The sequence below is a fragment of the Peromyscus leucopus genome, chromosome 6 (assembly GCF_004664715.2).
Source record: "Peromyscus leucopus breed LL Stock chromosome 6, UCI_PerLeu_2.1, whole genome shotgun sequence".
In the NCBI taxonomy this organism is placed as follows: Eukaryota; Metazoa; Chordata; class Mammalia; order Rodentia; family Cricetidae; genus Peromyscus; species Peromyscus leucopus.
Genome location: NC_051068.1, coordinates 123,533,566 through 123,550,236, shown reverse-complemented (window position 1 = coordinate 123,550,236; position 16,671 = coordinate 123,533,566). Strand labels below are relative to the sequence as shown.

The window sequence follows — 16,671 nt, the reverse complement described above, 5'->3', positions numbered from 1 at the left end:
ATAGCATTCGTTAGAGAAACTTGGAGTTCAGACTGGAAGAGCTACCTAACACTACTGAAGATTCATGTCAGAGTCCCATGGGCAGCGCCACACAACTGGAGCAGTGTAGGAGGGCCCTCCAGTCAGAGCGGTGTGGAGAGCAAGCACAGGGCAGGAGGCGGAACACAAGGCAGGGAGCCAGGCAGTCAATCCAGGGAAGGACAGGATCAGAAGACAGCGCAGCAGGAAAAGGCACCTGGTACAAGCTTGACGATCTGAGTTCAAACCTACAGCCTACAGCGGAAGGTCAGAACCAGCTCCCAGAACTTGTCCTCTGACCTCCACGCATGCTGTGGCACACACATGCCTGACACATACACTAGTAAAAATTAATTAAATTTTAAAGCAAACAGAAACAGCCTCCATATCTATCTGATACTATACCTACAGCCTCCACACACGTCCATGTATACTTCTTTTATCAACACTCAACTACAGTCATGCATTAATACCAATCTTCTTACCAACCCCTGCCCCCCAACCTTTCACTGAGAATAAGCGAAGTTTGAGCTTACACATTTTCTAAAAAACAAAACCTCTAGGCTGGTATGGTGTCACACATCTGTAGTGTGACATTTAGGAGACCCAGGGAGGACTCCAAATTCTAGGACAGGCTAGGTGACACAGCTAGACCAGATCACAAACACCTCACAACTCCAGGCGCAACCTGAACTAATGTTATATTGACTCCCCTTTCCTTTAAGCTCTTCTGACAGTTTTCTTGCATGGCCAGGATTTAGCTCAGTGATAAAGTGCATGCTTGGCATCTGCACAGTCCTGGACCCAATTCCCAGTACCAACAATTGCCATGTATCCAATAATTATATACATACCTGTGAGTGTATGGTGCTGTGATCTACTTGGGATTCGCCACAACCAACATAGGAACACCTATTCTATAAATAAGAAGGAAAGTATTTTATCACAGATGCATTAAGTTTACAAATAGCATTACAATAATACTTACACTTAAGTTCTGATTTTATGTTTTAATTCAATGATTAAATTACTTTCCATAGTTAGATAATATAGCTAAAAGGTATCAAGCACAAAGACCAGACTAAGTATTTCAAAACTGGGTTATCTCACCTTCAATAAAAAGTGAGCATAAAAAATATCTGAGTAGTTTACTAAAGACTCTACAAGCATACTTAAATTAAAATCCATCCAGTTTGAACCTTAATTTTTTTGTTATTATGTTTTAAAAGTAAACTCACATAAAATTCTTGTATGCATCAAAAATTGTTATTAATATGTATAAATTTACAGTAGCAAACTTTTTAAGAAAAACATGTCTATGTATACCTCCAGGCATGCCCACAGATTGGGTCCTCGGACTCTGCAGTCCTGACAAGCACCCTAGGAAAGTAAACACAGGAGATGTTTGCTATGTTGGCAAAAACACAAACGGGTCCCTCTAACAACGTATATTTTTATATATGACACAGAGTACTCTACTAACTTACTCAAACACGTATTAAAGAGAAAAGTGAGTACAGTTTTTTAAGGACAATTACTATATAACTTACATGAGATTTTTGTATCAAATCCTCTTTTGTTATTTCACCAACTGAATCCAAATGTGGACAATGATTTCGAAAAGTCGTCATTTTCTTACAATTTTGTCCCTGTTTTTCAAAGTTTTCCAAATCAGGCAATACCTACAGGAAAAGTGACCCAAAATTAATTACAAAATGCTAACAAGCTAAAAAGGATTAAAGCAAAAAGAATGGTCGGATGCACCAAGGGCCTACGACTATCTAGCAAGAGGTTCTTTGTCCCAATAACGGAACCTTACGAGATTCATCTTGTGGAAAGAGTCTTCAATTCAGTCAGGAAGAAATTGGTTCTCACAATGTTCATACGACAACTTCACCGGTGGGCATGTCTTGCCAGGCTATCGCTCATACAGTTCACGGCTGGGTAAGACTGATGCTTTTCTCCTCAGTAGCATGCACAGGAGCTTCCAGCAGGAGGAAAGCCGGATGAAGCATCCATGTAGGTACTGGAGCATCTCTCCATGTTCTATTACTCAAGTTTATGTGGTGTCTACAGCAATTGGGTCTTATCAACCAGAGAGAACCTGTCTCAGTGAGAAGGGAGGGGAGGACTGACTCAAAAAGTTGTCCTCGACTTCCACACATACACCATGGCACATGTGTGCCTACACACACACACACACACACACACACAGACAGAGAGAGAGAGAGAAAATAAATAAAAACTAATAATTTTTAAAATTTGCAAAATCACAATGTGGACTTCAGGACAGGAAGTTCAATTTAAACACTTGTTAATGTTCTTATTCATGTATTTAAGATAATGTTTAGCAACCTTTTCCACCCATGCCTCATCTTTCCTCTCCTTTTCATACCTAAGAACATGTACTGCCAGTCAAGAGGGGAGAGCTGGATTCAATTACTCTCTCAACTACAGAAGTAAACTAACAAAACATATAAAGCAATTTTTAGGTACTAACAACAGTGTAAGAACAGTGATCCCAACAAAATGAAAATGAGATAAACCTCGATAGCTGCCCCTATGAGCCTGGCAAGAACTTGTAGGCTTCAGAGCAGTGAGGGGAAACGCTAACAGGACAAGCAGTCTCAGAGGTGAAGAACGTAGGAAGCTCGGGGTGATTAGAGCCTGCAAGGTACAGTACCCCAGAGAAAAGAACAGAGACAATAACCTAGCTCTGGAAAGCGCAAGGGCCGCCATCATAGACTCAGCCCAGCACTGATGAGTGCACAGCTGGATGAAGAAAGAGCAGACCGCAGGCTGGAGCAGGGAAGATCCTTCATTCTCACGGCCTAACAAGGCTGCCTGTGTTGCCACCAGCCACGGCTGGAAGGCTGGGAATACAGGGAGGACATTCAGATGCAGTGCCTTGCAGTGAGGAATAAAAACTGTCCTGCACTAACTAAAAGCTTTTTGTTGTTGTTGTTGTGTTTTGTTGTGTTTTGTTTGGGTACTGCCTTTTAAAAGATCAAAGGGAAGTCTTGAAATAGGTAGATAGATAGATAGATAGATAGATAGATAGATAGATAGATAGATAGATAGATAGATGGATGGATGGATGGATGGATGGATGGATGGATGGATGGATAGATACCCAATGGTGGGAGCAGGGCACTGGAGAGGTGGGTCAGCATTTAAGAACACTGGCTGCTCTTCCAGAGGTCCCAAATTCAGTTCCCAGCATCAACATGGCTTCTCACAATTGTCCATACTTCCACTTTCCAGGGCATCCTATGCCCTCTTCTGGCTGCTCCATATACCAGGAATACACACAAATACATGCAAGCAAACACTCATAATCATAAAACAAATAAATAAATCAATCATTTTTTTGTTTGATTTTTGAGACAAGGTTTCATTATGTAGCCCTAACTGCTCTGAAACCCACTGTGTAAGACAGGCTGGCCTTGAATTCAGAGATTCTCCTGCCTCTGCTTCCTGTGTGCCACCCCAGCTAGCGGCATCTTTAAAAAATAATAAAGCAGAAGGCACTCAACATGGGACTCTGGTCTGCACACGTTACACACACAAACATAAAAGAACCCTTATAAACAGAACTTTATAGGGCTGGTTTGGTTTGCTGGTTTGGTTTTAGAGGGACTGAAACACAGGACCTTGCACATGCCAGTCAAGTGTTCTACCAGGAAGCTGGAGCCCCAGCCGGCAAGGGCTGGTTTTTGTTTTTGCTTTTGTTTTTGTTTTTGTTTTCTCTGTGTGGAACTCCTCTGTAGACCAGGCTGGCTTCAAACTCAAAGATCTGCCTGCCTCTGCCTCCCGAGTGCTGGGACTAAAGGAGTGAGGCTGGTTCTTTAATATAAATTTTGCAAGATTCTTTTCCAAGGGGGCTGTGACAACGTCTACTCCACCAACAAGTGAAGGAAAACCTCTTTCTGCACACAATCAAGGTGTGGCACACACAAACGAGACCATACAGCTGAGGACCAGGCCAGCTCAGCCTTTGCCTGTTCTTTCAACCTGCACAATTTAAAATGCTGGTAATCTCTTTCATCTTCCCAGTACATAATCAAGCATCTACCAGATGAAGGAGCTTGGGAAATGTGGCTTTAATTGAAAGTTCAGGTTTTTCTATATAATATAAAAACCTAGATTCGATTAGAACAGAAAATATGGTATTTGGCTTCTGAGTCTGGCTTATTTCATTTAACACGATGACTTCTGGACCATCCGTTTTTCTACAAACGACATAATTTCATTTTTTTAAACAGGTGGACAAAACTACATTGCATCTATACCACATTTGTTGATGGGCATCAAGGCTGGTTCCATACTTGGCTGCTGTGACTAGTACTTCAGTTGTTAAGGAAATGCAGGTCCCTGTGTGACGTGCTGGCTTAGAGTCCTTTAGGTAGAGGCCCGGCACTGGACAGCTGGACATCCTATCTTACAGGTGGAGGAACCTCCATTCTGATTTCTGTAACAGCTGCAGCTCACATCCCCCAGCACCATCCCTTGCCACATTCTTCCCAGCATCTGTTCCTTGTTTTCTTGATGACAGCCGTTCTGACTGTCAGCAATCTGAAAGCAGTTTTAATTGGCATTTCCCTGGTAACTCAGCATGTTCGTGTTGAACACTTCCTTCAAATATTTACTGGCCATCTGTATTTCTTCTTTTGAGAGTTGTCTGTTCATTTACCCATTAGTTTAATGGGTGGCTGATTGGGGGAATGTGAATTTGGGGGTTCTTCGTCAATTCTAGAACTTATCTTCAGATGCACGGCTGACAACAGATCTTTCTCTCATTCTGTAGTCCTAACTCTTCAAGTTCCTAACCATCTTTGACACTGATCTGCTGTTCTCCCCCTCTACTCTTACTTAGGGTTATTCTGGTTTTAAAAATGTGTGGTGTGTGTGAACGTATGCCAGTGTGTCAAGTGCTGGTGGAGAACAGGACAGGTGTCAGTCCCCTGGAGCTGGAGTTACACTCGAGTGACCAGCTGGGCACTGACCCTAGGTCCTCGGGAAGAGCCACCAAGTGTGCCTCTCCTCTGTGTCATCTCTCCAGCGCCTTAGGTGTTTTTCAAAAATGGTCTTGACCTTGATCAAATACCTCTCAGGATACTAACAGCTTGCCATCTTTCTTGCTTCACTCATTGATATAATCTACCATCAGATCTGGTAAGTAATGATCCTCACGCTGGGACAACATATTCACTGGCCAAACAGTGTTGCTTCATACTTACACCCAACCGGATAATACCGTACTTATAAATGTGTGTTTCCTGTTTGGGTAGCATTTTTCAGAGATAAAAGCGTATGTTAGATAGTATTCACGGAGCAGCATCTCCAACGGTGGAGAGAGGGGGTTCCTTATGAATTCTTAAGTGAAAACCATCTGTTATGCCTCTGTTTTCAAAGACAAATTCTTTTTTTTTTTTTTTTTTTTGTCATTGAGGATTTTGTTTTGCTTTGGTTTCGTTCTGGTTTTGAGTTTTTGGAGACAGGAACTCACTATGTAAACAAGGCTAGCCTTGAACTCAGAGATCCATCAGCATCTGCCTCCTAAGAGCTGGGCTAAAGGCATATGCACCATGCCCAGCCCCAAAGACAGATCCTTAACCGTCTTCTCAGTCCTTTCAAGATAACTTGTAAATTCTAATGTTTAGTTCACGGGTCAGGTTTACTCATCTTGACACACATCTGTCACGGCAACTAGATGAGAAACTGAGGCAGAATGATGACTTGAGCCCAGGATTTGAAAGCCAGCTTGGATGACAAGGCCAGATTCAGCCATAGTAAAAATTAAACTTCGGGGCTGGAGAGATTACATGGACGCTGAGGGCGCTCACTGGTCTTGCATCACTGGTCTTGCAGAGGACCTGTGCTCAGTCCCCAGAGCCTGCATGGCAGCTCACAACTACCTGTGACTCCAGTTACAGTGGATCTGACACCTTCTTCTGGACTCCTCAAGCACCAGGCAGGAACATGGGACACAGACACACATACATGCAGGCAAAACACTCATACACATAATAAAAAACATTTAATTAAAAAATGCTGGGCATGGTGTTACATGTCTATAATCTAGCTCTCAGGAGATGGAGGAGGAGGAGCAAAAGTTCAAGGCCAGCCTGGGCAACACAGTAGACCCTGTCTTAACCAAAACAGGAAAGAAAGGGGAAGGAAAAAAGGAAAGAAACAAGGAAACAAAAAACAAGCTGTGCACTTCCCGTAAGTACTCTTGCTGTTGGCTAGTAGAATGGGAAAGTTCTCGTGGCTTCCTAAATAGCACTGGAAGGTTGCCTCAGAGGAAATAAGGGGTGGAGACTGAAAAGGAACTTCCAAAATGGGCTTTCCCTTCAAGGAAAAAGAAAAAAAACCTAAAATGCTGACTGTTCTGTGATCAGTTCCCTAGTATCTAAGGCATTTAGTGAAAATCAGTACATGTAAATGCATGCTCACACCGTACTTCCATCTTCCCTATAATTAGCTATCCCAACCTCAAACAGGTCTCTGGTGTTCCTCCTACCTCAGTTTAGTAAGTTTATTCAGCTTGGCAACAAAATGATTCTTTTCTTTAAGGAAGATGTGTTGGTTATAGTGTATTCGGATGCAGTTAAAATAACTCAATTCTTTAGTTCGGTCTCTTCCTAAGAACACACCAAGAGAAAAGAAGGCATGTCTACTGCCAAGCCCGAGGACTTGAGTTCAAACCCAGGCGCCCACATGATGAAAGGAGAGAACTAATTCCCACAGCTGCCCTCTGACCTCCACAGAGGCTCGGCAGCACAATGCACACACACTCACAAAATACAACATCCAAACACATTTTAAAGCTGCTTCTTGTACTTCATACAAATGTCCTACGGAGCAAATCCTTCACAACTGTATGAACACATGCAGCTCACATAAGCAGTCCTAAAACCTCCAAATCATCCTAACTCTGAGTCAAACCTTAACCTAGTTAAAGAAGTTAGTAAAAATCTCTAGTCTCTCTTCCTAGAAATGCCTGTCTAGTTAGACAGTCCAGTTAGAGAGAGTCTACCTCTGTTAAGGGTGATGGTGGTTCACACCTCTAATCCCAGCACTGGGAAAGCAGAGGCAGGTGGGTCTCTGTGAGTTCAAAGCCAGCCTGGTCTACAGAGCAAGTTCTAGGACAGTGTGGTGGTATTGTGTTCCCCAAAATATTGTGCACCCTAATAAACTTATCTGTGGTCAGAGAACAGAACAGCCACTAGATACTGAGGCTAGAAAATGGTGGCACACACGCCTTTAATCCTAGCATTCCAGAGGCAGAAATCTGTTGGATCTCTGTGAGTTCAAGGCCACACTGGAAACAGGCAGGCATGGTGACTCACGCCTTAAATCCCAGGAAGTGAGGGCAGAAAGCAGAAAGGTATATAAGGCGTGAACACCAGGAACTAGTCTGGTTAAGCATTCAGGCTTTTGAGAAGCAGTTCAGCTGAGGTTCATTCTGGATGAGGACTCAGAGGCTTCCAGTCTGAGGAAACAGGACCAGCTGAGGAACTGGCGATGTGAGGAAGCTGTGGCTTGTTCTGCTTCTCTGGTCTTCCAACATTAACCCCAATAACTGGCCTCAGGTTTGATTTTATTAATAAGTACCTTTAAGATCCATGCTACAGGACAGTCAAGAATAAACAGTGAAACCCTGTCTCGAAAAAACTTTTTGTTTTTGTTTTTTCAAGACAGGGTTTCTCTGTGTAACAGTCTTGGCTGTCCTGGAACTCTCTTGGTAGACCAGGCTGACCTTAAACTCACTGAGATCCCCCTGCCTCTGCCTTCCAAGTACTGGGATTAAAGGTGTGCAACACCACACAGCCATAGTGTCCTATTTTTACATCTGTTCTGGAATCCATTCCTAACACTGACACAATTAACCAAAGCCTAGCTCCAAAACACCAACTCTCTCTCCAAACAAAATCCTTTGAGATTTGTCATTATAAAGTAGTATTTCCTACGAAGGAAAAAAAAAAAATCTATCCAATTAAAAAAAAAAAAAAAAAAACACCCGCAGCCAACTATGACACCTGTGAACCACAGTGACCAGCGAAGCACAGTAACTGTGGGCGCCGCAATGAGGCACGCACATACGCGCCCTGGCAGGAACCAACAACTCTCTTGACTTGAGATCTATCTACTCAAGAAAGAAATCAAGCCTCACTACTGGGGCTCGCTCGTAAAGCCATGGGTCTTGGGGAATCCACAACCACCACTTTACTAAACCAGCCTAATTCCTAACGACATTGTAAATATTTGTCCTTATACCCATGGACAAATGTCCTCGCCTTTCATCGAGGAAAGGTCTCTCTGCATCAGGGGGCCATTACAGAAAACTACAGCCAATCAAAATGCAGAGCTGTGGAGCCCAGTCCCCACTGACAAACCTATAAAACCACTGCGTACCTAAGGTTCAGAAACACTGCAGAAGAGGAATGGGAAGACTCAAGAGCCAGAGGACCAGGGCTTCTCTGTGAGGTTGCGTCCCTGGTACCATCAGAAGCCACCCCCCAGTCTCACCAGTACGACTGCCTAAACATGAGCAGTACAGAAGGACAACAACTACAGACATCCCAAGTGGACTGGGGAAAATCCACAAGACCTCAGCACTGCCAAGAGAACTACAGGCAACTAAGGAGTGGGAGAAAGTCTTCCCTGGGGAAGAGCTCACCAACTGGTTAACCAATACCAAATGGCAGCTCTGAAAACGCACATACACTAACATACAGATTCAGCGGGCTAGTTTTCGGGATATATATGTATGTATGCTTGTAAAAACAACTGAAAAAAACCTGGTCATGAATTTGAAGGAGATCAAGGCAGGGAGTGTGTGGAATAGTTTGGCAAGAGGAAAGGGGAGGGGTAAATGATGTAATTATATGATCATCTTAAAAATAAAAAGAAATAATAAAAAAAATCTACGCAATAAGTGACAAAGCATGGTCAATTTTAGTTTATCTAGTTGAATTAGTTGTGACAGACATGGGGGAGAGAGCATGAAGGGGCTAACAAATTTGACAGAGGTCTAATAAAAGCCCCAAGTAATTTGAGCCTTAAGTCTTAACTCAGAAAAAAACCAAGAACAGTCATGGACCCAACACAGCAGCTCACGCCTGTACTCCACACACTAGGGAGGCAGAGGCAAGTGACCAGCCCCCAGTTTGAGGACAGTCTGGTCTGCACAGTGAGCTCCAGGCCAGCCAGAGCTACACACACAGAAACAAGAGGTCAGTCGTTAAACATACTTATCTGGAGAGTGCAGCTCAGTGGTCCTGTCTTTCCAGCATACATGAGACCTGAGGTTCCTTCCCCAGTACCACCACAAACTAACTACTTATTCAGACAGGTACAACAGAAAAATGAATGCCGCCGCCACCACATTCCAGTGACGGCCACTATGAAGAAAACGGCTGAGCTTGTCCACGGATGATAACATCAGAGATCATAAAGGAATAAACCCTGCCAGGAGTGTCAGCACACACTTGTAATCCCTGCCCTGGAACTGGAAGCCAAAAGACTGTTAGTTCAAGGCCACTCTGGACTACACCGGGAGAATCTCAAAACAAAAGAGTAAATAAAAATTTTAAGTCATCTGAATAATGCTGCCACCCAACCTATCAAAAATTCCTTCTTTGGGATTTCATAATCAATAGAAAACCGTCAGCATGAGTCTTGTGTATTTCTCATCCAGCCCCACACCTTCACCATCTCATTGTATTTCAGGGTTGTTACAAGGCCTAGGAACAGACTAATTGTTAATGAAGGCCTGCAATGACATCTGGGCCAGACACTAACAATCAGTGGGATTGGCAGCTGTCTCTGAATGACCATTCCTCTGTACCCAATCACCCCACCTGACACTGTCTCTGAATGACCATTCCTCTGTACCCAATCACCCCCAACTACACTATCATTCCTTTATTCTCCTGAAATAATAACTAATTTGAAAGCCCATGACAGGTGGCTTTCCAACATCATCACTCTCTTAAATTCCCTCGCTTTCTATTGACAAATTCCGTTTTTTTTTTGTTTGTTTTTTTTTTTTTCACTTCTCAACTCACTTCCTGGTAAGTCATGTCAGGACTACTGAATGAGAAAACCTGCTAAGACCACTGCTACCTAGCCACAATACCTTTTGAACCTACCTCAGTAGGTTATATACAGCTTCTGGGCACACTCAGGAGCCACGTCTCAACTCTGCTTCTCTCCCTAGCACTTCAGGAGCTTGCCTGGCCCTAACAAGAGAACATTTCTGGAACAGTCACAGCCATCAAGGACAGAGGTAATTACAAAACACCACGCCCTGCTACCCTGGGGACAGGTCTCCAGAGTCTGCAGCACTAAGCCCAGGCTGCTCATCCTTTAAGGCTAATTCTGCTCACTTCCTCACACTCTCTGGAATGGCACCCACACCCATACTGTTACTGAAAGTTCTGCGTTCAACAGACACTGCAAAAGCCTCAAAAAAACAATGCTGATCCCAGTATGCACATCTGAAACATCACGCGGAACCCCACTGTTGAGACAACCAATTCATGTTCATTTAAAGAAGTCGATGCTGTCAAGATTTAGTTTAACCTGAAGCTACCCAAATTAATCTTCCAGTCTCTGTGACCTCCCTAAGAACTCACTCTGTACAGAGGTGGGGAACAACATGGAACGTCTCCCTCGACTGAACTTCCAAAAGACCTTTTCTGTTAGTTATTGATTATGAAGCAAGGCTGGAGACAAGGTCGGAATGTGCTTTAAGTACAGTCATCAAGAAAGGGAGAGGCGCCGGGCGGCGGTGGCGCACGCCTTTAATTCCAGCACTCGGGAGGCAGGGCCAGGGATCTTGGTGAGTTCAAGGCCAGCCTGGTCTACAGAGCGATATCCAGGACTGTGTACGAATTTCTAAATGGTCTTATTAAATAAAAAACATGGAGCCAAATATAAGGGTGAAAGCCTTAGAGAGATCAGGGAAATAAGGAAAGCCACCAGCCGAACTTACCTCAGCAACGCTGCGGCTTCCAAATGCGAGCTACTTCCTGTCTACCCGCGCCTTTATATGCCTTGCTTTTTTCTGTCCTCTCATTGGCTCTTAGCCCAGCTACCTCACTTCCTTGTCACTGTCTGTCTGTACAAACCTCCAGGTCTCTATGGTTGGTACTGAGATTAAAGGCGTGTGTCACCACACTTGGCTCTGTTCCCTAGTGTGGCCTTGAACACACAGAGACCCTGCCTGCTAAGGGTTTAAGGACATGTGCTGCCTGACTTCTTGTTTACTAAAAATGGCTGGCCTTCCCCCTCCCCATCTCCAGGCAAGCTTTATTTATCAAAGTACAAATAAAATATCACCGCACAGGACAGACACCAAAACTACACAGAGAAACCCTGTCTTGAAAAACCAGAAAAGAAAGCAAGCCAGGGAGAGGCCAGCGGGCACAGTGGCACATGCCTTTCAATCGGGAGGCAGAGGCAGGCAGATCTCTGAATCCGAGGTCAGCCTGGGCTACAGAGTGAGTTTTTTGGTTTTTTGTTTTGTTTTTGTTCTATGAGACTGGGTTTCTCTGTGTAACAGCCCTGGCAGTCCTGGAACTCACAGAGTGTGCCTCCGCCTCCCAGGTGTTGGGATTAAAAGCCGCCGCCACCACCACCTGGTTTACACAGTGAGATCTAGGACAGCCAGAGTACATAGTGAGACCCTGTCTGGGGGAGGGGGGGAGCAAGTATACACCCTAGAATGGGTGCAGGCTTCTCAAGATCAAAGCTAGCCTCGGCTACATAGTAAGTTTCTGTCTGGGCTACATGAGATTCCATCCAAATAACCAAAAAGAAAGAAGAAGAAAAACAAAGTAAAAAGTTCAAGGCTACAAAGTAAGTTAAAGATCAGCCTAGGCACTTTAAAAGGCAAATAAGTAGGGTTGGGGATTTAGCTCAGTGGTAGAGCGCTCGCCTAGCAAGTGCAAGGCCCTGGGGTCAATCCCGCAAAGACCACAGTCAACTGAGACCTCAGAAAACACCATGCACCCTTTTCACTTCCTATTCGCTGGTTCTAGGGAATAGAGTCCAGGCCTTGTGCATGCTGATGAAGTGATCTCCCACTATGGCCCGCTCCATGCCTTTCACATAAGGAGCCTTGCCTCCAATAGACTCCCATTATTAACCTACCTGATCTTAGGAAGAATCACAAATGCAAGCTTTGATACATGCACTGTTTCTTAAATAGGAGTTCCAGTTACATATACAGACACCATATTGCACATAATTCATGTGCCCTATATGTATGATTTATTTTTATTATTTTATGTGTTTGTGTGTTTGCTGGTGTCAGTGGAAGCCAGAAGATGGTGTTCAAGCTACCTAGCTAAGAATTTAACTCAGAACTTTGGCAAGCACTCTTAACCACTGAGCCATTTCTTCAGCCTTGTGTACCTTCTTAAGGAACTTTTGGAGCTTTCTACTATCAAAATACTCCCATGTGGACTTTTAGCAGTTTTAAAACTACACTAATGGGGGCTGAAGAGATGGCTCTGTGGCTAGAGCATTGGCTTCTCTTCCAGAGGACCCAGGTTCAATTCCCAGTGCCACATGGCAACTCACAACTGTTTATAATTCCAGTTCCAGGGGATCCGACACCCTCACACAGACAAATGTGCACATAAAAATAAGTATTTTTTTTTAAACCACACTAATGGAATAGATCTGCAGCTAGGTGTGGTGGTAGTGCATGCTTCCAGTCCTAGCCACTGGGGAGGCTGGAACAGGAAAAAATTAAGGTTCCAAATCAATCTGGGCATCAGAGTAAGGCACATTAATTATCTCCTTATTTCCTTATTTTTAAAATAATTCATATTTCCTCCATTAAAAATATTCCAGCACTTTACATCATCTTCTCAAAGCACACAGTCTCGCCCCAGCAGGGAAGGAAGCACGGTAGTTCCAGCACTTGATGGAGCATGATTAGAGAGGCTCAAGGTCATCCTCAACTGCATCACAAGTTCAAGAACAGCCTGTCTCCGTCTCTCTTATGTAGTAAATCAAATTGTCTCTCATCCTTCCGTCTGTCTGTCCATCCATCCATTCATCCATCCATCCATCCATTTTGTTTTCGGGGCAGGGTTTCTCTGTAACTCCCTCTGGAGACCAGGCTGGCCTTGAACTCAGAGATTCACCTGCCTCTGCCTCCCAAGTGCTGGGATTAGAGTATACCACCACGGCCCGCTCAATCTTCTAATCTTCATCTACCCTAATTCCAATTTTTTTTCCCCACTGGCTGATTTGGCAATATTATTTCAGAAGGAAATGCTGATCCTTACACAATCTTGAAATCTTTCTGACTTGGGGAAAGGCTATTGGCATTCTTTAGAGGGCTGGGTTAAGATCAAATAAGACCTTGTATGTGAAAGGTTCCTGAAAAATAGCAAATCATCTTTACTGCACCTATGCAAAAAGATTTGCTTATTCATAGTTTACAAGAACTGAAAAAGAAAACAACTGAAAGTTGGTAATTAACTAGATAAAAAAGAACCTGTAATTATAAGTATAATATCCCTTGTGTGTTTAGCAGGTCAAATGTATTATTGTAGGAATATTATTGTAGCAGTTTTCCTCATCTTGCCAAAGTAAATGAAACAGCAAAACTGTCAGCACAGTGTAAGTTACTAAAAAGAAGTCAACATTACCAACTGGTAAGATTCTCATTTTTCCCTACATATATTGACAGTATGAATTCACTATTGCCATTTTTAAGATCTTAAAATCAAATTGCCTGTTGCAATGTCTGACTTGCTCTGACCTTTCCAAATGTATGATGCCCTCGAACCTCAGAAGGAAAGAGGAGCAGTGGTCCCATTCTTTTATTTGGGGGCGGGAGTGTTTGCTTTTGCTTTGAAATAGGGGCTACTGAAGCCCAGCCTAGTCTTGAAGCCTTTTTCTTTCCTCCACCTCCCAAATGCTGGCTGGCATCTCCAGGCTTGAGCTATCTAGCCTGGCTCTCATTATCTTCGGTAACAGGTTTTCCTTAAAGTAAAAATGATCTAATCAAACGAAAAAATATTTAACTTGACGTGGTTGCATGCAATACACTTAGAATCCCAACAACTTGAGAGGTCGCAGACCAGACATAGATCTGTCTCGAAAGAAAGAAAAAAGAAATAAAGAATACTTTAGAATTCTACATTAATCACTAAGTCTAGAGACCTTTGGTAAAATGCATCCTCAGTTTAGAATCTGCTCCAGCCAGGATGTCATTCCCTGTCTCCATTTTGCAGGCCTAATACTGATTCCGAGAGACTGTAAACCCTAACAATCTTTAGGCTGAGTGCAAAATCCCTAAGACAATCAATCTCGTTGCCTAACAGGTCAACATTACGAATTTTCCATCGAAGATCGTTTTGTATTTGAGAAATACTTAAGCACGTAGGGAAAGCACACACACACACGGTGGAAATGTGACCCGAACAAAAGCTGCGGACCGACAGACGCTAGGACTGGACTCGACCCAAACGCAGCGTCGGCCGAAGACACGCCACTAGAACGATGACACCTCGGTTTTCCCGTTCGCAGCAATGAATAACGGGGCGTCGCGCACGGGTCGCCTTCCCCGACCCGCGCCCCGGACCCGGGTCGCAGCCCAAGGAGCCGCCCGGGCCGCGCGCGGGAGCGAGCCACAGCCCGGCCGCGCCCGCTCGCCCTCCCGCCGCGCTCACCTCCGCCGCCGCCCGCCGCCCGAGCGCTCCTCCTTGCAGCCCTGCGCGATCGGCTCCGCAGGGCTGCAAATGGGCTCCGCAGCGTAGCGCGGCCCGCGGGGTCCCGGCCGCAGCCCGACGCTTCCCTCGGCGGCTGCCGCTCCTTCCGGTGTCTTGGCGGCCGCAGCGGGCGTCTGGGGGCGGGGCCCCGCGGAGGGCACGCCCCGGGGCGGAGCCTCTAATCTGGCCTCCGTCCCCAGTCAGGTCTGCGCTTGCCTGGGGCCTTGATAAGGAACCGCAGCTGACGTGTACACTACTTTGACTGTATTTCTCGGTTTTATTCGTAGTCTCCCACCCTCTGCAGTCACAAGACGACGTCCCAAGGTCTCGTCGAGGTGCATTACTGACTCTGCAGTACGGAAAACCACTGAAAGGTCTCGGGTTTGCAATCTGAGATGGCTAGCTCCTATAAATTCGGCACTTGATCGGCTGGGGCAGGAGGATTGCCATGACTTCGAGGCTAGTCTGGGCTACAGTGTGAGGCTTTGTCATTTAAAAAAAAAAATGTTAAAGAAATGTTAGACCTACCTCAGTTCAACTCCAGTCCTGAGCCTTGTTTTTCTTTCAGCTTCAGGACCTACATTCTCGGAAGCAATTGCATTTCTTTTCCACATATACAAAGAAGAAATTAATCTCTACCATTTTCCACTAGGTCAAAATCAAGATCAAATGAAATATTTATTGAAGCCTTGGGATCTTCTCAGTGCTGAGAGCACTGGAAAAATAAAAACAACGTCTAATTGTGTGACTGTTACAATTCATTGGATTGATTTTAAAAGATGTGAATAAAAGCTGCTGAACTGAAAAGGTTTGTCAGCCAGATGTGGTGGTGCACCCCTGTAGACCCCGCACTTGGGAAGCTGTAGCAGAACTGTGAGTTCCAGGCCAGCCTGGATTACAGAGGGAGGCATGTCTATCTGATTACCTCCATGCGGGAGCATGTATTCAAGTGTTGTGCAAGATGTCTCCATCAGAAGCAGGTTACTAATATGGGGGCTTCTACTTATGCTTCTGGTGGAGGTGGAGGACATTAACCTTGATCCACACTCTGTGCGGGGCTGGACACTGAGGGATTGGAAGCTTCCCAGTCAGGAGCGTCCCTATTGGTGAATCAATGCTCTACTTTCAGCCTATTTCAAACATTGCTTATTTGCTTTCACCAATATCCAAATTAATAATATTTTCAATTTTTATTAAATGACTTTTTCCAGGGAGTCCATTTCTAGTCACCCAGATAGAACAACAGGCAGACCAAATGAATGTTTCCATCCACTTGCAACTTGGTGAACCAATGAATTTAACTGGGGCTATTGAAGCATGGACCTCTTAAGGGCAGCTACACTGACCATGAGTATCTCTTATGCCTCTAGCAATTGTAAATGGCATATATATCCTCAGAGATGGGAGGGGCTACATGAGCCTGGGTGCTGTGCCCTCCTTCCATGGGGAAATGCTAATGGGTCCAACCTGGGGAGGGATTCTTGCTGCTAACCACGGCTTCTCTGATGACCTGCCCAAAGGACACAGTGCTACACTGTGGTGCATATTTACTATAACAAGGGTTTGGGTGGGTGGTGGGGGCGTTGTTTTTGTTTTGCTTTGTTTTGGTGATTTTTAAATTAATTTCATTTATTCATTCATTCGTTTATTTGTTTATTTATTTATTTATTTATTCATTTATTTATTTATTTATTTATTTATTTATTTATATGGGCATTTTGTCTACATATGTGTCTGTACATCATCTTCCTATCTGGTGCCCCAGGAGGCCAGAAGAAGGTGTCAGATTCCCTGGGACTGGAGTTATTGACGGTTGTGAGTCGGCCTGTGAGTGCTAAGAACTGAACCCAATTCCTCCAGAAGAGCAGCCAGTGTTTACAGCTGCTGTACCATCTCTCTAGTCCTGATA

General features: G+C 44.3%; 1 protein-coding gene across 5 annotated transcripts in view; it reads right to left on the bottom strand.

Moving 5' to 3' along the window:
- Usp33 (ubiquitin specific peptidase 33) overlaps positions 1 to 14,892 on the bottom strand; it is a 56,544-nt gene extending 41,652 nt beyond the window's left edge. For 2 of the 5 annotated variants that reach the window (XM_028879157.2, XM_028879159.2), the window contains exons 1-5: positions 14,724 to 14,891; positions 1,838 to 2,122; positions 1,569 to 1,700; positions 1,345 to 1,398; positions 873 to 935 (exon numbers count right to left, since the gene is read on the bottom strand). In XM_028879157.2, the coding sequence (XP_028734990.1) occupies positions 873 to 935; positions 1,345 to 1,398; positions 1,569 to 1,700; positions 1,838 to 1,846 (258 nt within the window). In that variant the 5' untranslated portion in view covers positions 1,847 to 2,122; positions 14,724 to 14,891. Of the gene's footprint in view, positions 1 to 872; positions 936 to 1,344; positions 1,399 to 1,568; positions 1,701 to 1,837; positions 2,123 to 14,723 lie in introns of all 5 variants that reach the window. The other 3 variants (XM_037207235.1, XM_028879158.2, XM_028879160.2) reach the window with 3 other exon arrangements.
- Positions 14,893 to 16,671: the final 1,779 nt, after the last annotated feature.